This window comes from Pangasianodon hypophthalmus, chromosome 12 (assembly GCF_027358585.1).
Source record: "Pangasianodon hypophthalmus isolate fPanHyp1 chromosome 12, fPanHyp1.pri, whole genome shotgun sequence".
In the NCBI taxonomy this organism is placed as follows: Eukaryota; Metazoa; Chordata; class Actinopteri; order Siluriformes; family Pangasiidae; genus Pangasianodon; species Pangasianodon hypophthalmus.
The window spans coordinates 5,876,365-5,902,949 of record NC_069721.1 but is presented as its reverse complement, the minus strand read 5'-3'; the positions used below and the strand labels follow the sequence as shown (position 1 = coordinate 5,902,949).

The window sequence follows — 26,585 nt, the reverse complement described above, 5'->3', positions numbered from 1 at the left end:
CTTCTCCAAGCCGAATGCTAATAAATTCTTCCTCTTTTCTCTCTCTCTAACCCCCCCCATCCCTGTCCTTTTATTCCTGGATCTTTATTTTGCCTCCCTTCACCATTTCCCCTCTACCCTTTCAGACTGATCCTTATTTGCTATGGACCAGCAGCACGATTCATTCAACAGCCACTCTAACCACTGCAACTCGGCCAATGCCATGGCGAACTCCCTCGCTGGCATGACCGTCAACGACCGTCACCATGGGGAGCAGTTGGAGAATGGCGTCAGTCCAATGAAAGGTGAGGTGGCTACTGGGAAGTTTTTCCAAGCTGACCGAAACTATGCACTTTATTGCGTATTTTAACTCATTGAGGGGCTGCTGACTATTCCTTGTGTTAGGATCCTAACAAGAGAATGGATAAAGTCCAAATGTCTTATTAAAATCTAAAATGTATTCAGTTTTTCAATATTTATAATTCAACCAAACAATATTTACAACCAAATCCGTAATATAGATGTTTGAGAAATCTTCATCATGATCTCTTAAAGACAGTCGTCTGATTGACTCAGCATAGCGCGAGGCATTTTGGACATTACTGTACGTCTGTGCCCTTTTTGCACTGCACCCTAAATAAAAGAAAAGGACAAATGTAATTGTCTCTGAAGGGGACATTGCCATGAGCAAGCTGCCAAAATAGCAGATGAATCAAATCTGACAGTCGAGGCTATTCCTGAACTGAGTTCTATGTGGCTGCATGGGATAATAGTTACATTGTCATGTGCGTTGAAATCATGTCCTAGATAATGTGTGAAAAATAAGGTGATATGCTACTTAAAAGTGTTGAATAAAATAATTAGGCTTCATTAATGAACTTGGCAGATATGTCATATTATCCCTAATTAGCATAACTGCTAAATCCTATTGCTACACGAAATTATCTATTATAAAACTGCCAAAATGCATTAAAATACTTTTCAGATTATAAACTATATATTGTTTTATTTTCTTTTGGTTTACTATATTTGAGCTCATAATGTCCAGACCTTTCATAGGGCTATCTAATAATTATTATCTTTGCTTTGCAGTGCAGTTGGTGTGGCAACTGCTTTTCTGATGTAGTCTTTTGTATTAATCTCTTTACGTAAAGACAACAAGGCCATGCTTGACAAGGCCCTCAATCCAGGCTTTGCAGCTGTATGCTCTCTTCTGTAATCCTGGCATCTGGGTCAGCCTCCTCTTAGAATTCTGTACTATGTGTAGTATGTGGTACTGATTCAGCCCTGCTATAACCAGATGTTTCTGTGTGTATGTGTAGTATAGTGGCTTTTTGTAAACAGACCATTTGACTTACAGACAGTATCATGGCTGCTTTTCAGTCCAGTTAAAACAGGCAAAAATGTGAACAAGGCTATCAGACTTTTAACCATTCCAGCAAATTCTAAGATCTGGCTCTACTATTTCTAGTTCATATTGTTTGTTAATTAAATTATTAAGCAATATGAACATGAACTTGATGTAGTGCGTATTTCCCATTAGAATGTTAGTTTAAAGCAGCAAGCCAACTGTCATTGATTAAGACTTGAGTGTAAACTGTGTAAACAGTGTAAACTTACACTGCAAGCCAGCTCCTGCTAGCTTCTAATAATTAATTCATCACCAAGATCCAAAATGGCCGCAGAATTTCTAGCAAACTGAGGCAATGTTGTAACATGATCAGGGAAGACTTTATTCAGCTGAGCTTTTTAAGGTAGGCCTGATCATTTCAAACCATAACTGTTGACTGATGACACTGCCAGCAAAAAATAAAATGTGGAAAGACAAACAGAGTGATGCAGTTGTGGTACTGACTGACAGCCTTTCTCAAGTGTGCCAGCCCTATGAACAATAGCCTCCCTTGTGTTACACACATTCAAATGCTGTAAGCATTGCCATAATGTTCTCTCTTCACCCCCTTCATGACCCCTGCATACGGTAGTGCATAGCCTAGCTTTCCCCAGTCTACAGCCCTCACTAGTGCGTACTTTCTCCGCTTTTACCTTCCACTGCATGCGACACACAAGGTTGAAAAACTGTTCTGTGCTGAGGGTAAATGGCACATGTATCATCTTCACAAAAGAAAGCGAGTATGTGTTAGAGTGTAGAATTAGAGTGTGGTTGAATTCTAAACAGAAGCCATGTGGTAGACATGATGCAGTCTTCTTGAATTCTCAGAACAGTCTGTCACTATATTATCGAGATAAGATTAATAACTTATTTAGAAGAAACCCTTGAATAAATTACCACCATTTGACTGCTTCATATGTCCCTTCCTGATGTGTGTAAGTAACCGTGAAGTCTTTTCTTACAGAGGTGTCCCAGGAAGCTTCAGTAAAACTGACAGAAGATGAGCTAATATCAGATACTGAGATCTCTAAAGTAGAGAGCGCCCCCTCTGGTGAGGAGGCATAGCGTGGCATGAACTGCATTAAGCTATGAAAGGCTAAAATAGTTAGGTTTGGCATGCAGTTAGAGTTACTTAAAGAAGCCACTGTTTGTTCAGTTTCTGCATCTTATTTGTTTACGTTAACAAATTGGTTTGCTGTGTTTTAAGCCTTCTAATTTTAACTGAGTATTTACTTGGCATGATAATAAGTTGACATGCTTTCCCACCTTAAACCCTTCACATTTTGAAAGTTTGGTTTCAGTTGTATGGTTATATGAAATACAAAGCAGTCACCATATTTTACTTCATTGTTAGCTATGTTCTAGCATTGCTTTATTCCTCCCAGTAATGAAGCTAACAGAGAAACTAAGATGGCTCCCTCTGGTAAGGGGAGTCTTAATGTGTGTCTTGCTGAACATTGCAATTTGCTTGAAGCCCTGAGATTTCTGTTACTTTGTGGAACATGTGTTACTCTGAACATTTTTAGTGTTGTACACAATCTATATAGCTTTCTTGGGGTGGATTATGGTTTTTAATTAGGATACATTGTCATTTATTTATCTTAAATGATAAATTCTAAACTAAGTTAGTTTATGGCAAGTGGGTTTATTTTCTTGATCAGTATAACACAATTGATTAAATGTTTAAAATTTGTTGTTTCTGTTGTAGCATGACCATTGGGAGTTAGCTTCATGAATAAGCCTTTTGAGATAAGACTTTGGCTGGCATGGATTTGCATGTGAATTGGTTCTTCATTTATTTAAACTCCAAGCTTGTTCTCCATGTATTTCTCCTGCAAAGAAACTCAGTCCTACATGTTTCTGTAGATACCTACAATAATGTACTAAAGTTAAATTAATTTAGAACAAAGAAATTAGTGGTTATGAACAGATATGTGCGGTTATAAATCAGGTTGAATGAACACATTTAGACATGAAAACTGTTGGATTATAAGTAGGAGCTGCTTCCCACTGAGCTTCAACCATGTCTGAACCAATGTACATAATGTACTTTTTCCAAAAAGCATACATTATTTGTAGGTTGCCTTTTAAAATATACAATGACTAATGAAATTTCCAGAAAAGCAATTTTTATAGTTGGTATAATGTATAATGGTATAATGTAATTAAACTGACTATGACTATGGTCTTAAATGTTTTAGGTGTAATTTTTCATTTATTGTAATTAAGATATGAGAAATATGCTCGCCAGCCTCAAAGCAATAATTGCAATGTACTATCTTTACTTAGCCTAGCATCATATACTGTATAGCCTTGGCAACTGTGTTGAAATGAGTACAGTTTCACAATTTTAAATATGTCAGAGTTCCCAAAAACCATCTTCATTTCATTGTAATTTAATTTTAGCTGTATAGTGCTCTTGCAGTGAGTAGTGTTGCTCCTTCACAGCCCCAGGGTACCAGGTTCAACCCTGAGCTCAGTTGACTATCCCTGTGGCATTTCTTTGCATGTTCTTCCCATTATTCTGGGTTCTCTGGTTTTTCCACCTTTTGTCCAGTGTCCCATGATAGGCTCCAGTGACCCTGATCAGGACTGAAAGTAACTGAGTGTACAATGGTTTTATAAATAGACAATGCCACAAAGCAGCATTACAGAAATCCTGGTGTAGGTTTTGATTCATAATGAGCAAGCCAGAGGTGAGAGTGGCAAGGAAAAACTCCCTGAGATGACATTTTGTATGGAGTTATGAATGGTTAAGTTTGGGGTGAGAGGCATGTTGCGCAGTCCGTGCTTTTCTTATGACTTCATTCTTATGCAATCCTGCAAAATTGCTAAATAATCCCCTATGAATTTTGTCAAAGATCTCTTTAAACAGACAGCCTAAAATCCCATGTTTCTGTGTAGTCACTCAAATCGAATTGCCATAGCCTAGTGAAACATATAGGACCCAGTTTCAAAATTGCCTATTGAATTTTTAAAGCCTTTAAAGTCTTCTTCTCTTTTGGTGCTTTACAGAGGAACAGGTCAATGAAGAGCCAGCATTAGCACAAGAGTTTCCTCAGGATGAGACCGCCTCCCTTAATGAGGAGGAGGAATGTGGTAAAAAAAAAAAAAATCAACTGCTTACTTTGTTTTTAATTTTTAATTTTGCCCTTAAGTGCTTGGAAACATTCGTGTAACCATCATCTTAAAAACTATGCTGAAATAACAGACATCAGTTTTACAGCTTTTTTCAGAGAATGGACTTTTCTGACATAATTATAAATTGATATACAATAGACAACCTCCATAGACAACCCAACCTAACTGTGTCCTGCGTTTTAACTTTAATACCTTAATTTAACTTTAAAACCTAATACTTTTTGTATGTGTTTTATAAGATTCACTCTGAAGTTATAACAGAAAAACACACATATGTATAAGCAAGTCTCATGACTCATTTTACTTTTTGCCCTGAAAGAGTTAATCTGCAGCTATTGTTGGTGCTGACTAATTAAAGGGTCTCAATTGTTGTCTAATAGAGGGGTTGGTGGATTCTGCAGAAGCACAAAGAGAAGCTCCGCCAGCATCTGCTCCTGCTGATTCAAATGGGCAGAGTGGTAGGCGCCACCAACCACTGATTGCTGCCTTTCATGATCGATGTGTTTTGCTTTTTGCTGGAATGCTATGGTTTCGCCTTGGACCAATTACTAACGTCCACAACCTTTTGTCTTTGTGTTGCTTTTACAGCAGCTATCTGCTTTTGGGTATTCACATTACAGGCTGTACTCCTTACTTTTTTGGCATTTCTTTTCCCTTTCTAAGTGAATGTTCCTCGCAAGCCAGAGCATTGCTCTACTGAAGATCTAACATGTGTTTTAATATCATGGCAGAGATGCTAAACTTTTTACTCTCTTTCAGTTAGGAGGTATTGTAGTGGATTTTCTTATTCATTTACCGCAGCGAGTCTTGCTCTAATGGCTGCAGTGACATGGGTGTGATGTTGAGCAAAGTGCCAAAGGCACTCTCAGCAACAGCTGCTTGGCATGTCATGACAGCTTGTTAGAAAAACTTTCTTTTCACGCTTCACTGAGCTACTTTCTCTTATGCTTCACCCCAATACAGCAAACAGTTTGCTTTACACTTCCAACAAAAAGCATTTGTTTTTATTACTGGTATGTTTTCAGTAATTAGTTCATTCTAGGGAAGCTTTTAAATGCATTGCTTGTCAGCATTCAAACAATGGTAATTTATTGCAGCTGCCTTCCCAGCTTTCTTTTTTTTTTTTTTACTGATGTACATTCATGAGAAAATGGTTTTAAATTACATTTAGTTCTCTAATACCTGCTTGTTTTTTTCCCCTTATGGATACATGCCATTTATGAACATGCAGGAGGACCCACAGGTACATCTCCAACAGGTACTGTTAATGTTTTATCTCTTTTATTGAATCACATTCATTTTTCAGAATCTAGTAGTAGGGATGCACTGATCCCCATTTTACTGATGTTAGAACTTTGGCGATACCATAAGCTTCTATTGTTAAGCTATTCAAAACTATATCAAGATATGTTGTAATGATGGTGTTATTATTATTGTATGTTCACATGCACTATCTGTTCTGAACTACTGAAACCCTGGAAAATATGGCAGATCTTCTTAAATACTGATCCAGCCTTTCAGGCCAATATTGGCCCAATACTGATACTCTGTTCTGGATAGGAGCATCCCTATCTATTCACTATTTAACATTGCTTGTACAGTCATGAGAAAAGAAAGTACACCCTCCTTCAATTCCATGTTTTTATTTATCAGGTAACATGTAGTAATTTTTTCCCAAAAAGTCAACCACCATTCAGAAACCAAGTGACAAAAAATAAGTATACCCTATAATTCAATGACATAGAGAACCACCTTTAGCAACGATAATATGAAGTAAACATTTTCTGTAGGAGTGTATCAGTCTCTCCCATCATTTTGCAGAAATTTTGGCCCACTCTTCTTTACAACATTGTTTCAGTTCATTAATGTTTGAGGGCATTTGTTTATGCGCAGTTCTTTCATTCCAACACCTATTGTTGCTAAAGGTGGTTCTATATGTTACTGATTTATAGGGTGTACTTATTTTTTCCCAACTGGTTTCTGATTGTTGGTTACTTTCTGGGAAAAAATTGACTACATATTGAAATCTGTTGTGTTTTTTTGTTGTCATCTGAGGTTATTTGTCTGTTTATAGAAGTTTGTGAGGACCACACAATCGTTATTTAGGCCCTGATAAATAAAAACATAGAATTAAAGGAGGGTGTACTTTCTTTTTCCCACGATTTTTTATCACACAATGCCATATTAATCTATATAACTCTTTGTTTGATACTGTGTAACATATAGACTAGTTTTTTTTTTACATATAGCGTGGAAACAAAACTGGTCACAGAATGCCCTTTATTTGCACTTTTATCTGTGTTCATATTCATATGGTTAACAGGGCTAGCAAAATAATGATTTTACCATTCCATAGTTTTTTTTTAATCTTTGTCTCTCTGAGTTCTGTTCATATTAAATCAGCCCTTTCTTCTTGTGGAAAAGTGGCACTGATTGGTTGGACATTATTAATCAACAGTAGTTAGTTGTGTCCTTATTTTTATGATGCCTGAGCAGTGAAAGAGTTCCATTAGGTCATAAAATCCAAAAGATGCCTTGCCATGGACTCTGAAAGCAAGTGGGACAATATTTCCAGATGTAGCAGCTGACTTCGCTTCAGGGGGTTATAATGAAGATTGGCAAGACCTGAGTCGAGGCTTCATAGACCAGAGTATACCAGAAGAAGAAGAAGAAGAACATTTTCTGATGGCCAGCTGGAGTGGCCCGTCTAAGCATCTGCACCACCGACCGGTCAGTCCTGATCGCACCAGAAGCCTGTCCCTGGAGAACGACCTTCCAGTCTCCTTCTTAATCCGCAGTGCAGCCCTGGAAGATCTCACAGCTGTTGGGGACAAGATCAGAGAAAGTGAGGGTGTCTCGGTTTCCGAAGAGTTTCTCCAACAAGGGCCCTGCATTGACTCCACTGAGAGAGGTCATGATGATGGAGAACAAACCGTGATGAATCAACAAAAGATGACACAATTTGGAGATAAAGATATACCCAGTATGGGCATCTTGCATTGTTCCAATGGCGACTTATCAGTGGATCCGAGCTGTGAATATATCCAAGGAAGTACTACACCGCAGCAGGACTTTGTCAGTACTACACTACTACCACAAGGACACATACAGAGTCTGAATTCAGTGTCAGTGAGAGACTCTTACTTGGTACCGGACGAAGGTGATCACAGTGATTTAGTTGAAGACCAGAGCACTCAATTGGCACATTACCCTGGAAGCCTAGAGACAGAAGGAAATGAAGTTATTCCTCCTTTGAACGACTCACCCAGTTCTCCAGTCACTTCCTATGGCTCACCATCTAGAAAATCTCGTGTACCCGTATCTCAGTTCAAAGGTCTGTGATGTCTTGTTCACCCAAATCCCAGCCCAGTCTCTCTTGTTTTATTTCTTTCTACCTTTGCTTTTCAGAGCTATTTTAAGCTGTGCAGCATTGCCTTTTGCTATAAAGAATGTCCAGCGAAATAAACGCAGCATTGAAGGAAATCGCCTGTTGCCCCACAAATGTTTATTTTTTTAAGCTTTACTTTCATATAACTTCTGTCACCCTGCCGTGCTTTGATCTTGGTTGACAGTAATGTGGCCTGTTTTTGTGCTGATTGATGAAGGCCGCGTTTGCTGGCCACATTTCCACAAGTCCCATTTAGCATGTCACGGCTGCATGAATTTGTTTGTGTGTTCTTGTGATCTTCGCTACATCATGGTTATTAAGAGGACAGAACTGCTAACATCCTATCCCACATGCACTTTTATACACAGTATATCAAACACAGAAAAAGCAGTTTCTCTAGGAACTATGAAAGCATGGCAGTTCCCTGTGGTACATGTGCCTATTCTGGTATAATAGGGCCAGTCTGAGGAAAAAGGTTTTAACATTGTTTTGACCCAAATCTTTCTCTCTGGCAGCTCAAGCCAAGACTGACAATGACACTGAGAAACGGGTAAGAAATCTTTTTGTTTTCTTACATTGTTTGCTTTTATAATCCCTCCACTCGTCACTTTTCCACTTTTTTGTTCACTGTCTGTATTCTTTTGATTTAATCATCTTCTTATGACGCAAAGACACTCAAAGCACCTCCTGCCAAAGCTAGACTATCCTCCCTAAAAAGACCCTCCAACACTGTGAAAAAATCCTCAGCTTCCTCTAGCTCTCCCTCAGCACCTACAAGTGCTTTACGAACAGGGACTGGGCCAAGGGTGAGTATAGTCGCTGAGCAAACCTTTCCCCTGCTTCTGCTGAAAATGGCTTAATCTACACTCCCACTCCAGTGGTGATATGCTTTTCTTCAGTTTTAACTAACAGTAGACTGTCCCTCCTCCACAATTAAATTTACTCATTTACTAACACATTTGCTGCATGTAAAGTGTCAGCTACATTTTAAAAGTGATTTTGGCCCAATATAACTGATTATTTACTGACAATAGACACTATTTATAGTTATGTCTTTGTAGTGCATGAATATAAATGTATATCTTTATCTGTCAGGTTAGCCTTACCATCCCTTACAAGGGAAAGGAATATGTAAACTAGTCAATAGGAGTTTACAGTAAGTAAGTCAATGCCAACACTGCAAAAAATGACACCTTATCAAGAGGAAATACCTTGAATATAGCCAAATTTATCTAATATTTCTTATTTTAAGATTATTAAACCTATTTCAAGCCATTTGTACTCATTTAAAGCTTGAAAAAGTCTTATTCTATTGGCAGATACTTTTACTCATTTTGAACATTTATTTCTAAAAAGAAGCAAAAATGATCTGCCAATAGAATAAGAAATCTACAAGCTTGAAATGAGTAATAACGTCCAGAAATAGGTTTAATGATCTTATATTTAGTTTATTGTAATGTTATAATAAGAAATACTAGATAAATTTGACTATATTCAAAATATTTTCACTTGTTAAGATGATTTTTTTTTTGTTTTTTGCAGTGAAGGCATCTGGTAGATCCTATGCACAGGTCTCCACTAAAAGCACAAGAGTGTTTATTAATATGCTGTGTACTGGAAATGGATGGTTTTCTGTACTCATACACAACAGAATTAATACTGTTTCAGGAGTCAAGGAGAAAAACTAAAGAATTCAATTTTATTTGTATATCATTTTTAACAGACATATCACAAAGCAGCTTTACAGAAATCTGGATGTAGATTTCATTCTATTGTGAGCAAGCCAGAGGCAACATAGCAAAGACAAACTCCCTGAGAAGACATGAGGGAGAAACCTTGAGAGGATGGGATTATAAACCATTATAGTACATAGTTGAGGAAGAGTAAATACAACCAGTAAGAAGTGTGTTGAAAGGAAGTTCAGTATGATCATGAATAGGGCCAGGGATGAGCACAGCACAGTATTTATGGTCACAGAGCTGTTCTTAGAAGGTACAAATGTACAGATTCGAGGTGAAATTATTTTCTGAAGCAAGAGTGAACATGATACGCCTTCCTCAGCCATGCTAATCTACTGCACTTTCTTTTGGCTGTCAGGCTCCAGGAAGTAGGCCTTACGCTGCTGGCACAAAGATCCCAGCAATGACCCCTCCTCAGTCAGGTGAGTGACTCACTGACTTGTAGAGACTGACAGTGTGTTTATGTCATTTCACAATTTTTGTGATTTTGTAATAAGTTTACAGCTTGGAGGTTCTACTTTGACATTTACTGTTCATCTTCTCATACTTGGAAATTAGTCTGAGAAGATGAATTAGATGGCAGTGAAGATGAATGGCAGTACAAACATTAGATGATCCATTTTTTAAACATATTTCACTTATATAAAGGAACAGTGAATTGCATAAAACTTGGCCCCCCTTAAATTTTTCCACATTGTGTAGTGTTACAACCTGGAACTGAAATGGATTTGGGATTATGTGTCATGGATGTACACAAAATAGCCCATAACATTGAAGTGTGCGCGTGTGTGTGTGTGTTGGTGGAATTATTTGCAAATAAAAATGTAAAAGTTGTGGAAAAAGGGACTCACCCCTATCGCTGTCAAAACCATAAATGGTGCAGGCAGTTGCCATTAGAACAACATAATTAGTTGAATGTAGTCCAACTGTGTGCAAGTTCAATTCAATTCAGTTCAATTTTATTTGTATAGTGCTTTTAACATTGGACATACATACATTCAGGATATAAATTATAAGTGTATGAATGTACGTTTCTCATGATCTCAATATAAATACAGCTGTTCATGGAAGGCCCCAGAGTTTGTTAGAGAACATTCCTCGACAATCATCATCATGAAGAGCAACAAGCTATCAAAACAAGTCTGAGACAAAGTTCTGGAAAATTATTAATGAGGGTTTTGGCTATAAAAAATATCATTACATCCATTAAATCCATTATTTAAAAAATGGAAAGAATATGGCACAACCATGACTCTGCCTAGTGGAGGCTGTCCATCAAAAGTTAGTGTCCAGGTAAGGAGAGCATTAGTCAAAAAAGCAACCAAGAGGCCAAGGAACTGGAAGAAGAAGAGGCCAAGAAACTGGAGAGATCCACAACTCAGATAGGAGAAACTGTTCACAAGGCAGCCTGGACTCTTTCCAAAGCGGGGCATTATGGAAGATTTTTAAAAAATATATTGAAAAAGATTATGGAAAAAAAAAACATGAAATCACATTTGGAGCTTGCCAAATGGCAAACATGTGGAACAAAAATGAGACATGAGGTCAAGCTTATAACAGGACAATGCCCCTAATCATACTGCCAAAGCTGCACTAGAGTGGTTCAAAATCAAAAACTATATCTGTAATATAATATTTCATTTAAGCATCAGTTGACTGAATGATTGATTCTTGAATCTGATAATGAGGTCAGTAAAAGTGATAGGGAATGTAATAAATGTGTGCAGATTTAATACACTCCTAACAGCCTTTATCCATGGAAGCCAATACCATTTGTAATGTGACATCATGCATAGTCAAGTGCTCAACTGGTAATGCATGTCCATAAATTAAAATCAACAATGATTGAACCCATGTTGCTCTTAAGTAAGCAGCACTGCCTCAAACTGATAATGTTTCTATTTTTTCTTCTTGTTATTTTAATACAGTGAAAGTGGATCCAAAGAAACCAGTGAAAAATGGAAAAGGTAAAGCAAATGTTAAGACTTTGGGAGTACACATCTCTTTTAAGCCAAGATTTGTATTTGTTTGCCTTCATATTCAGAACATTTGTCTTCATGGTGCACCAGTGTTGAGCATTTTTATGATACAGTGATACATCAAATGGTGAAAAGGTAAGATTTTCTAAAGAAAATTTTGTATCATAGGAATAACTGGTATTGATCCCCAGCATTTGGTGCACCATGAAGACGAACACAATGCTCAGAACAGTAATAAGACTATTCCTATTACTAACCATGTAAGAAGTTTGAAATATATTTGAAATAAAAATAACCTTATTAGGAATATTAGAGAAACTCCTTAATGGAGATCTGAAATCTACAATTTATATTGTGTTCTCCTCTTAGATTCTCCTAAGACCCCTGAGGCAAGTGGCCAAAGTAGTCCTGGCACCCCTAAGTCACCTTCCAGCAAGTCTCTAGGTGGTAAAACCCCAGCAGGAAAGGAGATAAAGAAGGTGGCAGTGATCCGCTCCACCCCCAAATCTCCTGGCTCCCTGAAGAACCGTTCTCCAGCCCCTCTGGCTGCTGTGCCCCTGCCTGACCTGAAGAACGTGCGCTCCAAAGTTGGCTCCACTGACAACATCAAACACCAGCCTGGAGGAGGCCAGGTAGCTCCTACTATTTCACTCATTTCTTCTATAATTTAAGTTTGGTCAGGATGTTCAGGTATTAAAAGCATGGGTAGAAAGTCCTACACCATTATGCTTCACATTCACACAATCACCGTTTGGCATTCCTCAGATTTACATCCCTGATATTTAACAATGGTAATTATGGTTCCAGGTCATTTTAATGATTTTAAACAATTTAAATATGAACCCCAAGTAGAACAGCAGACATTTTCTGCATCTCAACATACCCTCCACTTAATATAGTTATTCCAAAACTCCTCAGTTAGTCAACAGATCCCATTTGCCCTGCATTTTCTCACTATTTTACCAATACTCTACCTTTTTACAGGTCCAAATTCTTGATCAGAAGCTGGACTTTAATAGTGTTAAGTCTAAGTGTGGCTCCAAAGACAATATCAAACATGTACCCGGAGGTGGCAATGTGAGTAACTATGGGATGAACCTTGAGTTTTGGTTCTTCCTCCAGTTATCAACACCAAAAACTCCTGTTACACTTCCATTCCAATATTGGATAGGAGTGTGGCTTATATTACTTTTTATTCTAATAGATTCTGGAAATTTCTCACAGCATGGAGCAGCCTTTTTGTTTGTTATTACGGGACCTGTCAGTTTTTACTCGTCTGTACTGCCTCTTATATACAGGTCAGGATTCTTGATAAGAAGGTGGACTTCAGCAGTGTCCAAGCTCGATGTGGTTCTAAAGACAACATTAAGCACATTCCGGGAGGAGGCAAGGTATGTGGACCAGAAGACCATATGTAATGACTTTCTACATTTCATTAACGTGCAAGTATTTTTAAGATATCAAAAAGTGAAAGAGCTACAATTTCAGGCTGCTTGGCTATTGTACTGACAGTTACCCCATTTTACACAATGGAGGCTCAACTGACACAACTTCTACTTTTAATGCACTGATGTGCAGTTGTAATCTTGTGTCAGATTACAACTAGTAAGGCAAGCTAAGGCAACAATGATCCTTTAGTACTAATGAATTTTCCCCCACATTTACCTTACACAGGTCCAAATTCTTGATCAGAAGCTGGATTTGTCTAATATTCAGTCTAAGTGCGGCTCCAAAGACAATATCAAGCATGTACCTGGAGGGGGCAAAGTGAGTAACAATGGGATGAACCTTGAGTTGTAGTTTTTCCTCCAGTTATGACCATCAAAATCTCTACTTAAACTTACCTCCTAATCTTCCTCCTCAAATGTCATCATAAAATTTATATTTTTATGGAAACAAGTTTCTCTTCCAAACCAGATCTCCTTAAATGTAATCTCATAGGTTCATCCCTTACCCAAGTGAAATATTTATCATCCTGATGCTGTTCTCTCAGCTGCACTATAGTCAAAACTAATCAAATAATCAAACTAATAAATAGTGAGAATCGGGTTTATCCTACCAAACTAACTGACCCATTCCTGTTGACGTACATCACTGTATCCCAATCCTGGTCCTGGAAAACCTATACATAATTAGGTAATTAAGTGCTTCATGATGACAAAATGAATAATACAGGATAATGAAAACATTAAATTATGTAGTACCAAGGGACTGCTGCACCAGAATTGGGGAACACTGATAAATATAAGTGAAAACGTCCTTCCTCTGAGAGGTCTGTACCTGTGGTTTACTTTCCGCTGTGCTCTCTCCTTGCTTTGATCCTCACGTACAGCCCTTGCTCCTTTTTCTCAGCACAGAAAAGATAACTCCACTAAAGTCCCAGAAGTGGGATTTTAGCAATGCTCAGTCTAAGTGCAACTCCAAAGACAATATCAGACATTTACCCAGAGGTAGAAATGTGAGTAACTATGGGATGAACTCAACACTTTCAAGTCTTGGTTCTTCCTGAAGTTATAAATATTACTGAAGACCTTGTTAAAACTAGCCGATCTGGATTCTCCTATATTTTATATCTTTTCTCTGACATAGCTAGTCAGAGATGTGTCTCTGATAAAGACATCAAATCTCTCACTAACTAAATTGCACGTCTGTCTTGTTGACTTTGAAAGTCAAGCTTTGTGAGTGTCACGATGATGGGTTGTAGTTTCCTGTTTTTCCCTCAATCTTGGCCATCTCTCTGGTCTCCACAGACAGTTCTCATGGCGAATTTTCTTAACTCCCCCAACCTGTTTATTCTTTCAGATTCAGATTCTAGATCAGAAGTTGGACTTAAGTAATGTGCAGGCTAGGTGTGGCTCCAAAGACAATATCAAACACACACCCGGAGGTGGCAAAGTGAGTAAACAAGGGAGGAGTGGACTATCAGCCTGACTTCAGATGGCATTAATCCGTTTCCTTTAAATTTGCTCAAGAGACCTTTTGGCACTAGTGAATGTTAATAGTTTGCTGATCTCTGAGCTAGTCTGTTGACTTGATCACTTACTGCCTGAAATTCAAAACTCTCTCTGTCCCTTTGGCACTGTGGTGTTGCACTTGTACTTGCTGGACTGGTTCATTAATGTTTGAGTTGGCTATAGTGTTTCTTTCACCATTAATATGCATGAGATGTCCTGTAGATGTGTATGTTGTGAAGCACAGGGTCTGGAAAACCTTTGAATTCTTGTTCTTATTTTGTTGTCTTAAATCCCTTTCATCTTAAAGGTGCAATAGTCAAGATTAGTCAAAATTTGCATTAATCACAATTAGGTCTCTAGCAGTTAAATTTTGTGATGTTAAACAACATTGGAGTGATATTTTTACTACTTATTTGTACTCCTTGAGCCCGTACCCCTGATTTGCACCCATGTACACAAAGCTCTGCCCCTTTGCTGGACTCTTACTGTTTTTAGCCATATTTTTTTTCTTACTGAGCAGACTGAGATTATTTTTTATTATGTTCTACATATTTTACAGGTTATTTTTACTGACTATTGCACCTTTAATGCATTACCATTAGGTGGACTACAACAAAGCAAAGCTTAAACTAATGTACCATCTTTCTTTATGAGGTCTTATACCACAGCATTGTTGAATGCTTGATTCTGATTGGATGTTAATTAATTTTTCAATAATAGCAGCTATAACAGTAGTTCCAGCTCTCAAGGTTTATGTTAATGTGCTCATTTGCTCATAAAAACAATACACTCTATTCTATAGTAATTGTCTAGATATTTATAGATGTTTACTTAGTATTTTTATTTTTTTAGTCTTCAGTGCCAGCGCTTTGTTAGAGGTAGATCTGTAGCTTTACATTTTCCAGCAAAAGAGAGTTTTCAGGACAGAGGACTTGGTGCTTAGAATTTTCTCTGTAACGTGACAAGCTGTGTTTTTAAAGAACATGAACACCTCATCATTCTTTAATGAATAGAAATTGGAATCGTTAGCAAATTGCTGTGGTATAAGAGGAATAAAACACTTCAGGATGTGCAGTTATTGCTGTTTTTTAAGTCTTTAACCATTGTATCAGAGTTTATGAACTGTCAATCAGCATTCCCATATAAATCCTGCTTCCGTTAAGGCCGAGCTGGAGGTAATTTCGAGGTGTAGTATTTCTCCTCTGGTGCTGAAGAACGCTTAATGACCTCGTCCCTCAGCTCCACACAGTGACTGGTTTGTGTCACTCTGGACAGCTGGGTCGAGAGCCCTTTTGTAGCCAGCAGTTTGCCACAGAAAGGAGATGACCTCATCATGAGGACAAGTGCAGTCTTTTTATCCAGAAAATCCCCTGACCTTTGCGGGCTGTCATGGCAGTGAGGTCACCAGGCCTATTTTAGGAATTTGGGACTGCACACAGTTGTGCTGTGCTGCTGTTGTGGCTCCATGCAACTGCATGTAGTGAAAATTAGTATTTGGCTTTTATTTATATATATGTTATGTATATATCTTCTGCAGTGCATTATTGCAGGTTTACTGCTAGTTTATTTGTCTATGTATGTACATATACATATATGATCCTTACATAGATATCATCTCAATGCTGTTGATATTTTAAGGCATTTTTACAGGCTATAGATAAATGTATTGGAATAGTATTATGGTGATATCTATCTATAGATCTTTAAATGCAAGTTAAGTGTTATTTGGCTTTGTGAAATTTATCTTATCTAAGAAGAACTCAGAGCAAGCTAAGAAAGTTTTGTTTAATTGATCTAATAATTCTCTTCCTGTTGTCATAATCACTGTCAAAGAAAGGCTGGCATGCAAATAACTGCTGATATATTTTGATAAATTCTGAAGTACACTAGAGCCAGGTTGTTTGTCTTTGAGTGTGTAACGCATAATTTATTGACTAACCACGCCATCTGTTGTCAACTCCCTTAAAACTCCACTGTTTTTCTTCTCTTGCTTTATAGGTCCAGATTGTTCACAAAAAGTTAGACTTGAGCAATGTGCAGGCAAAATGTGGTTCAAAAGACAATATCCACCACAAGCCAGGTAGATGTTTTGTCGTGTACTTTGTGTTTGCTCGTCGTAAGATTGAGTGCTTGATTGTATATTGCAATATCAAAAGGCTGAGATTAATATTGCTGTAATAACAATGCTGTTTCTGTATGGTCCATTGTGTATCATTTTGTTTCTTGTAGGAGGTGGAAACATTGAGATCAGATCTGAGAAATTGGAATTCAAGGCGCAGTCAAAGATCAGATCTCTAGACAACATTGGCCATGTGGCTGGAGGCGGTCAGAAGAGGGTAAGCAAAAAGAAAGGGTTTCATTAGAAACCATTCATTTAGATGGTTGATTTTGCATTGGTTTGTGCCTCCATCATTATTGTCTCCTTATGTCTGAAAGAGTTGTCATATTAATTTGTATGGAAATGCCATGTTGCCAAGTAGCCTGAAATGTTCATCTCAGGAGCATCATGGACAATTGGATAAATGTTATCTAATTACAAACTGAACTGATTAGACTAATGCATGTTTCACTATGGCACATAGCTATTTAACAACTTTATAAGGAAATCACACTTAGCTAGCAAGGTTTTAGACATCTTTAGACAGACTTACTGTAAAAAAAAAAAAAAAAATTCCATGTCATATTGGTGAAATATTGTCCATTTATGTCTTCTAAAAGTTGATGCCAGCGTATGTTATAGGTAGAAAAACACAGTTTTAGCCCAAACCTGATTTTTCGTCTTTTTTACCAGAATTCAGCTACAGAGATATCTGATGGGTTTTTCCAGATCTGATTGGTTTCTTTCAATAGTTTCATGTAGAAAGTCAAGCTAGGCTAGTGATTGATGTAACATCCAAGAGAATTCAAAATTCAAACAAAACAGTGCTTGCTTCCTTTCCTTCCATTCTTTCATACAGCTTTCTTATCATCTCTCTTCTGTTTGATTCTTGCATCCACACACAAAAATGCCTAAATGTCTTGGCTGTGGTTGAAGAAGATATGAGATTTAGAGGATTAAATAACTTTACTGATCTGTAATTCATACCAGTTCAGAAAAAGTTAGCTGTGAATATACACTATATACACCATAAATGTTTGTGGACACCTGACCATATGTGTTTTTTTGAGCATCCCATTCCAGATTTAGTCCTTCTTTGCTGTTATAATTATGACTGTAGGGATTTGCTCATTCAGCCACAAGAGCATTATTGAGGTCAGGCACTGATGTTGGGGCAAGGAGTGGTGTTTAAGTTCATCCCAAAGGTGTTCAGTGGGGTTGAGGTCCGGTCTCTGTGCAGGCGACTTGAGTTCTTCCACTCCAACCTTGTCAAACCATGTCTTCATGTGACATTGCTTTATGCACAGTGGCTTTGTCATGCTAGAAAAGGTTTGGGGGTTTCCAGTTCCAGTGAATTGTAATGCTACAACATACAAAGACATTCTATACAATTGTGTGCTTCCAACTTTGTGGCAACAGTTAGGGGAAGGCCAATGGGTGTGATGGTCAGGTGTCCACAAACCTTTGGCCATATAGTCTATAATACCTGCCATATTTTGCTTCCAAACCATTTCCTTTGGAAACATTTTTATCATTTCAGTTTCCTTTATTTTATTTTCCTAGAATTTTATTTTATTTTTCAGTCTACCCAAGAATTTGTTCTCATTTTGCGTTCCCTGTGCAATTTATGTTGCAACCATCTAATTTTCATTTCTTATGTTTTTGGTTCCATATGTTGCTTATGTCACCATTCATTTGCCACCATGGTGTGGGTGTATAGAGAGAGAAAGGGAGAGGTGCAGGCACACCCCAAAATGAGGGCTCTCTCTCCCCAGACCCCAGTGACCCCACCACCCCATCATCCATCAGTGTCTCCCCAGAACCTATCCACCTCAGCAACCCTCAAATAAAGATTGAAGACTCCAGTAAGTATCTAGGAAGGGAATGTGTATGAAATCCATCCAGATGAATGTTTAATGGAGTGGCACCATAAACACCTTCTCAGAAAGAGAAGCAATGGGCGTGTGAGGAGTGAAAAGGGCTTTAAGCATACTGAACTCACTGGTTGTTTTACATAAATGCCTTTGCTCTATAAAGCTATAAATTTTATTCTGTGCTGGAGTAATATATATTGAATAGTCGACCTTAATTATGGTATATAAGGTACTTTTTATAGAGGATTTTTTATTAGTAAGGCAGATTGCGTCATAACCTTACACGATCTTAAAAACACACAGGGCAAGGACAAAAATATGTTGTCACAGTATAGTTTCCATTATTGTTATTACTTTTAGTGATCATATGCTAATTATTATTATTATAATACCAAAGCACTGTTAAATTCTTGATTCTGATTGATCAGACATGGTTGATTAATTTTCTGTCAGCAGCTCTGAAAGTATCATTTCTATAGTAACAACTTACACAGGGAGTTGAATGGTGGATAAACCACATAAAATGTGTGTAATTGTATTCTGTGAGGAGATATTTTTAGAAGGAGTCTCCATTTTCAGGACAGAGGACTTCGTGCTTTGCAGTTTCCCAGTAATGACAAGCAGCAGTTTTTTTTTTTTATTAACTTCAAATATAGAGGAATTAAAGAGCCTGGTGAGGGGAAGACTGGATGGTCGAAAACCTTTGAATGTAGCTATAAACGAATAAAATAAAAGATCTATTGTTCCTCAGTTAATAAAAAACAAATTCGTTTCAGCATTGACAAACTAGTGTGGTATAAGAAGAATAACGCTGTCATAGGAAAATAATCAACTTCAGAGTGATAACTGTAACGCCATGTTTTAATTCTTATTACACAACACATTAGACTTACTTTTGGGCTATCAGGAATTCGGTAGAATAGATATTCCTCTGAATGTGTCAGCAAACTATTTCAGTACTTTTACTGATTCCTGTCAGAACAACATGATTCATTTCATGTCAAAATACAAATGTCGATTTTGACACATTTTTATATTTTAAGTCATTATACATTTTAAAGCTGTAAATCGATCAATTTAAATATATCAGCAGAATTTGTACAGGAATTTGTGATGAAAAAATTATTATTATTATTATTATTTTGCGTTATTTTATTAGCGAAAAAAAATACTTTGTTTTTGTACTGACAATTTTGGCCACAAGGGGGCAACTGTAATATTATTGTTATTTAGTGCTTACTGTTATTCTTCTCCATCTTCCATGCTGAACACAACACTGAAATCCTAAAGGTTTGATATTTTATTCCATCAATATACTCATATATCACTCCTTTAGGATTTCGGTCCTACACACTTACAAAAAAAAGAGTTCTAAGTGTGTAGGACTTTGGCTGGTTAACATCTAGCTTTGTAAAGGGGCTTTATATGAAATCTTTTATGAAAAGGAAAACCTCTGTTCCCTTTTAAGGTTTCCCCAGAGTGAAACTATAGAACCCTTTTTCTAAGAGTGCTGCCATAAACATGAGTATATAAAGTGCAGATACGGGTTAAAAATATAAGACAAGGAGAGCAAGGAGTCTTTATACAATAAAGACATAGGACAGTAACTTCACAGCACACAAAGAACAGCAGGAAGAGCATAATTGTGCACAACTCAGTCTATAAGACCAAGTGAACATTAGGTTTTATTTTTGCTCGTCCCAGATTGAGACACATAAGCTGATGTTCCGCGAGCAAGCGAAGGCGCGGACTGACCATGGCGCTGAGATCGTCTCTCTGGAAGAGTCTCCCCAGCAGCTCAGCACTGTTTCCTCCTCTGGCAGCATCAACATGGCTGACCCACCTCAGCTCGCCACCCTCGCAGATGAGGTGAGCGCCTCGTTGGCCAAGCAGGGCTTGTGATCTCTCCCCACGTCCTCTCTCCTCAGTCCAAACCCCACCTGTTAAAGTCACTTACGGACATACGAAAGTCTTCATCTCCCCCATTCCTTTGCTGACAAGGATCCCATATCAGGAGCCCTCGCTATCTCTGTTAAAGTTTTGCAAAGTCATTTGTATTAGGCCTTACCATGTCCCGAGCATCAGTTGCCAATGACTGCAAAAAGTGTCTCTTTAGCTGCACCTCTTACATTCAATGATTTCATTCTTTTCCTTTGACCTAACAGTCCCATTTTCTAAAGCTTTTTTTTAAATTATTTGATTGGTCCCAACTTCACAAAATTGGAAAAATATTGGATTTGGACAGTCTGGAAAGAATGGAAAGATCAGGACAAATTTTCTCTTGCTTTGGTGTTAAGTGAAAATTGTATATGGAAGGTCTCACATTAAATTGGTTCCCAGAAGTGTAAAGTCTTCATAGAATTGATACATGAAGCAAGAATTAAAATAGTAGCGTATTGAAACAGGGTATTACAGTGATAGGAATGTGTTTTACTTCAAGAAAAAGCCAAAGGCTTTTAATATCCCTCCAAACTTCCATCTAACATTAGGTTGCAGTTCATCATAAAAGGGGATTGTATCAAAAATAACTAAACAGGATTTATGAGATATTTCTGAAAATCGACTGAGATTTGGCAAGCTTCTTGTAAATGAAATGTTGTTTGTCAGGCACTTTCTTACAGTATTATTCTGTGGATATCAGATGTATTTGATATGGAAAAAAGTGTTGAGCCTGCTGGCAGTCTTAAGTTTTTTTTTGTTTTTTTTTTTTAGTGCTACATTGTACGTAGATGCCTCTCCTATTTAACTTCTTCACTGTTTGCAGCAGTGTAGCTTTGGTGATAATAATTCACTCACATTTATATTCCTGAATGCTAACATTAAGCATTTTCACCTTCGCCCAATGTCGAAAATTGAGGTTATTAGTATTGACCATTTTGTACACAATATGTATCTGATTTGACAAAAAAAATCTGATAATTTTTTGAACCATGTTTATCATTACAGTAATGAATAAGCTGCTGTTGGTGATTTAGAACTGTGTGCTTTGGTGATAATTCAGTCATAGGGAAGATTTTAAGTTCAAATGCTTCATGAAATTGGAATACATACAAAGAGTGTATCTGTAACCCAGAAGTGTTTTGTACCCATTTTGTGCTTCGTTCATGCCCAAACTCTTGTACTGTGAAAAGTTGAAAAGTTGGTCATTGAACTATCAGCAAAACATTAATTTCCACACTGATCTGTCATCACATTTTATACATTCACTGTCAACATAGTGTTCTTGTATTGTCCTTCAAACCCCAGTTGAATTGCATGGAAGGCACATTGTGTACACTCCCGTTTTAAACAAACTCCAGTTTTTTAAGGGCACACAGTGATTTGATTTCTACAAACTCAAGCTTCCAACCAATGACACTGCTAAAATACTCCCTTAGTAGCCTAGACTGCGTTGTCACAGCACGCCCATCTAGCTTCAAAATGTCTATCTATGCTCCTTGCATGCCTCTGCATCACCTCCAATTTTGAACACCATTCTTTTTACTGTATATTCTGTAATCTGGATTGTGCTTTATTCTGCGGCGTATAGTAGTAGAAGGGAATATACTATCCAAAAGATGACCCCCCTTTCTTTATGATGGAGGAGGAGCTGTATAGATAGCGTTAGTTATATGATGTATGTGTATTAACGTTTATGATTCATCTATTTGCCAAGGAATACGAGTGCTGAAAAAAAATAGCAGAGCAGTTCAGCGGTTGTTGCTCGCACCATGATAATGCATGCATGCAAGTTATCTGGTCTTTTATGTTTTTTTTGTTTGTTTTCTATGGATCGGCAATGTGTTTTCTGAATGTTCTTGGATGGGGTTTGTATACTGTATGTGGTATGTGGGCTACTGGAAGTTTTGCCTTGAGTGAAAGAAGTTGTGTTCCATGTACAAGAGTGGGTCAAGGGAAAGGTACTGTGATCCAGATGTGACCTTGTGAAGAGGGAAGGCTACCACTCTGAGCGTCAGGTCTTGTTGCACACTGCAAGCTTGAGCTGGTGGGTTTGCCATCCCGCTGTCATTGACACCATTCACCTAATTCTGCGCTTGTACATTTTAGCTTGAAAAATGTGATTGTCAATATTGTTCTTGTGTGTTTTAATAATAACTGATTCTTGTTAATGTACATGTGAATTTGGAAATAAAGGCTATAAAGAATAACGTTTCTTTTGGCTGATCTCCCTTATAAAATCACCTTGTTGTTGTCAAGAAGGTAAAAACTAAAGAATGCAGACTTTATTACTATACTGGTTCATAACATACAGACAGGTGAGAAATTAAAAGAAATACCCGTGGCTCTGTTATGCTGTGGGGGCATTTATTTATTTTGCTGGCATGGTTTGGCTCCATATCGTTCGCCCTTAGAGAGATGGGTCTGTTGTGAATGTTGTTCCTTTTAAGATGCCTTCAGTGGTAACCTGTGACACATTAAGCAGATATTATTAAATATCTACCTTCTGCTGTGCTGTGATCTCGGTCTAAGTGAGACATAATATTAACTACTGAGAAAAATCCTTTAGGTAGGATAGACATAATAGTAAACAGAAGCATGTCATGTGGAATAATCTGTAAAATTTTGAAAGTCCTTGACTGTTGTCTAAATGAAAGAATGATAATCATCTGCACTCTTGGGAAAAATAAGTGAAATCTAGAACCCTAAGAAGTTCTTTGGCTGTTCTCTCTGAGGAAAGCTTGAAGGTTCTGTGTAGAACCTCTAACAATGGTGTTTCCTTACAGAAAAAGTTAAAAGTACAAGCTAGTACTCTTAATCATCCAAAGAACCCCTGAGGAACCTTTTTTCTAGATGTCTAGGTGTTGCACAACAACAACCATGGCAGTTTTATGCATCATGATTACTGGGTTATGAGACCACTGGAACTGGAAACAGCACTGAAAATTTCATCATGGTGAAATCAATTGCTTGGATTGCATTCTGTGTCAGTTCTAAGTTGCTTTAAATAAAACATATGAATTAATGTAATGTAACATGATGGAAATGGCATAATGCAAGCACTGTATCTTCATAACTGGGGATTTTGCCAAATGGAAACTACAGAATAAATATGTCACTCATCATCATATATCATTGAAATTATACTCAAGGTGAGTACGCCAACATCAACAGGCAATCTGCAGTAATTACTTGTTCTTCAAATGCAACTGACTGCCTGAGCACCATGCAGCCATATTTCAGCTGTGTTCATTAATTCTGTATTGTTTCAGGGTGAAAATCTAAACAATCCTGCATTACATGCCCTTGTCAACTTACATTTACCATTCATAATTGGGGAATTCTTGTTGCTATTTTTGGAGGTGTTCCAAAACTTATACTACATTATATGGCCAAAGGTTTGTGGACACCTGACCATCACACCCATACAGTATCTGGGCCTTCCCCAAACTGCTGCCACAAAGCTGGAAGCACACAATTGTATAGAATGTCTGTATGCTGTAGCAGTACAATTTCCCTTCACTGGAACTAAGAGGCCCAAACCTCTGGTTTGCCAAGGTTGGAGTGGAAGAACTCGAGTGTCCTGCACAGAGCCCTGACCTCAACCCCACTGAATGCCTTTGGGATGAACAGGAACACGGACTGCACCTCAGACCTCCTCACCAACATCAGTGCCTGACCTCACTAAAGCTCTTGTGGCTAAATGAGCACAAATCCCCACAGCCACGCTCTAAAATCTAGTGGAAATCCTAACCAGAGGAGTGGAGGTTATTATAACAGCAAAAAGGGACTAAAAATGGAATGGCATGTTCAAAAAACAAATATGGGTGTAATGGTCAGGTGTCCACAGACCTTTGGCCATATAGTGTTTGTTGTAATAAAGGCACCATGGGAGAATGAATTGCTGTTAAGTATCACCACTCTAATAATATACAATTATACCACAGCAGTGCTGCACTCTCAGATCTGACTGATCAGAAGGTGTTCATTAATTTTCAATAACATCTGATATTAGTGTACTTGTTTCTATAGCAACAACTCAATCCACATAATCTATGACTAATAATAACTGGATTATTAAATGAGTGGTTAATAAAGAAAAACATAATGGCTTATGGAGTCTTCAGTGTCAGCACTTTGTAGAAGCCAGGAAGCTTTACAGCATGGCAAATTCTTCAGGACAGAGGAGTTTGCACTTCGCAGTTTCTTGGTAACGTGACAACCTGTGTTTTTTTTGTCTGGTCTTATTAATTTATAGCTGCTATAACATAAGTGATAACCGGAACTAACTTGTCTCTTGGACATTCTGCAACATGAAATAAAACTATAAATGGTTAAAACGTATGACATGTTATTCATTAGTAAATTAAAGTTGTAATCAATGGCAAATTGCTGTGGATTAATGCGAATAGAACACTGGCATTTGCTGGAAGATATTCAACTTCAGGGCCGTAGCAGTAACTCTGCTTCATGTTGGATCACATCACACCATGTTTTATTGCTTACTTACCACAGTCAATATTTCTTAACTGTACTGAAACGTTATTTGTTAAAAGTTTTAAAAGTTCCTGTTCCATTTTTTTTATTTTATTTATTTATTTATTTATTTTACAAATGAGTATTGAGAATTGCGGGCCTATTTAAATGCATATGAGGTCATTAATAAACAAATTTTCTATGGTTATATATGTGAGGGGACACAAATGACCTAAAGCTTGCACACATTGTACAATTTAATTTCAATTTAATGGAGATTATTGTGTGATTGCACACATCCACTCTGGAATACATGCGATTGTTTAAAAGTGAGAACCATGGGTAAGCGTTCACTGGGAAAGTTTGAATTTCATACCACGCCATTAGGTTTGTAAATAACACCTTCCACGTTCGAACATTCACAGTCATGTCACTGGAATGCAGGTTGCTGTAAAGTTCATAAATAAGATTTCCAAATACCTCTGAAAGTCTGCCATGAGATATTTGAGCATTTCACTGCAGCCTGCCATAAAAGAAACCCTTATGTACGTTTCTTCAGGAGAAGCCACTCTTTCTTCATTCACTAACTGACAATTTATAACTCCAGAACATCTGAAGCCTCTAGTGGAGAACATTTATCCTACCTAAGGAAACACATATAGAGGATATTGGACCAGTTCTTCACAGAAAATTTTAAACTTTTTAATATTCTTCAATTCTTCATTGTTCAATTTTGTTCTGTAACAAATTGTGTATCGATGGAGATGTATTTTTTTAATGCATTTCTTCTATTACTTTGTTGAAAGATTAATCTACAGCCAAGGTTTAACCTCCCGGCAGAGGCAACCAGGTTTCAGGATGAAACATCATGCTATTTAGGAGAGTTCATGATGTCATCAATTCTCTCTGCACCACTATCTGCAAAACAGCTCCAAAACATCATCTGTATTTTACACTGGGTATCAGATGCTTTTTAATTGTACGCAGTAGTCATTTTTTCACACGCTAATGTCGTGCAAGACCAATATTCTCAAGTAGCCTCTTCATGCCAAAGCTTCACTGTGCTTTTTTCTTGACTTTCACCATGGTTGTGCTTTTTTATTTTTTATATCCATTACCCAACATGCACATGGAAACAAACACATTATATACTGAATACTACTTATTTGGTTTTAAGCTTTTTTTTTATTGTAATGTTTATTTTATACAACCACTTATGCTCATGATATTGAAGGCTGCTAATAGTTCTGGAGGTCAGTGTATGACGAAGGTACACTGTGCCACACCGGTTACCGCTAAGCATACTTAGAAGTAGCTTGATAATGTCAAGGCCTTGCTTCTGTTAACAGCTTTTATTTCCAAATGTGCAGTTTGTTGATATTAAACAAGGGGCAATTGGAGCCTGCTATAACTACCAGGCAGATCCAGTGCCAACCCCCTTCCAGTTTTACCCATGGTCATTTATAGCCCAGACTGAGGCCTCAGTGCTTCTGCATGACACACCCTGGGCTTTACCAACAATATTATTGTAATTAGAACCAAGATTGCTATTAGACCTTGCAAATAAGGTCAAACATCTTTTGGGCCGTTGAATCGCATTAATTTGAAATTAATTTTAGAAGCATTTTC

At 37.6% G+C, this 26,585-nt stretch overlaps 1 protein-coding gene across 20 annotated transcripts in view; it reads left to right on the top strand.

The window, feature by feature from the left end:
* mapta (microtubule-associated protein tau a) overlaps positions 1-22,690 on the top strand; it is a 30,485-nt gene extending 7,795 nt beyond the window's left edge. For 3 of the 20 annotated variants that reach the window (XM_053238514.1, XM_053238515.1, XM_053238516.1), the window contains exons 2-19: positions 126-284; positions 2,334-2,420; positions 4,385-4,468; positions 4,891-4,968; positions 5,742-5,768; positions 7,086-7,844; positions 8,414-8,448; positions 8,570-8,704; positions 9,996-10,059; positions 11,566-11,604; positions 11,986-12,248; positions 12,601-12,693; positions 12,915-13,007; positions 13,291-13,383; positions 14,419-14,511; positions 16,569-16,650; positions 16,800-16,906; positions 20,247-22,690. In XM_053238514.1, coding sequence (XP_053094489.1) covers positions 143-284; positions 2,334-2,420; positions 4,385-4,468; positions 4,891-4,968; positions 5,742-5,768; positions 7,086-7,844; positions 8,414-8,448; positions 8,570-8,704; positions 9,996-10,059; positions 11,566-11,604; positions 11,986-12,248; positions 12,601-12,693; positions 12,915-13,007; positions 13,291-13,383; positions 14,419-14,511; positions 16,569-16,650; positions 16,800-16,906; positions 20,247-20,444 — 2,472 coding nt within the window. In that variant the 5' untranslated portion in view covers positions 126-142 and the 3' untranslated portion in view covers positions 20,445-22,690. Of the gene's footprint in view, positions 1-125; positions 285-2,333; positions 2,421-4,384; positions 4,469-4,890; positions 4,969-5,741; positions 5,769-7,085; positions 7,845-8,413; positions 8,449-8,569; positions 8,705-9,995; positions 10,060-11,565; positions 11,605-11,985; positions 12,249-12,600; positions 12,694-12,914; positions 13,008-13,290; positions 13,384-14,418; positions 14,512-16,568; positions 16,651-16,799; positions 16,907-18,388; positions 18,534-20,246 lie in introns of all 20 variants that reach the window. The other 17 variants (XM_053238517.1, XM_053238523.1, XM_053238518.1 and 14 more) reach the window with 17 other exon arrangements.
* The last annotated feature ends 3,895 nt before the right edge of the window (positions 22,691-26,585 follow it).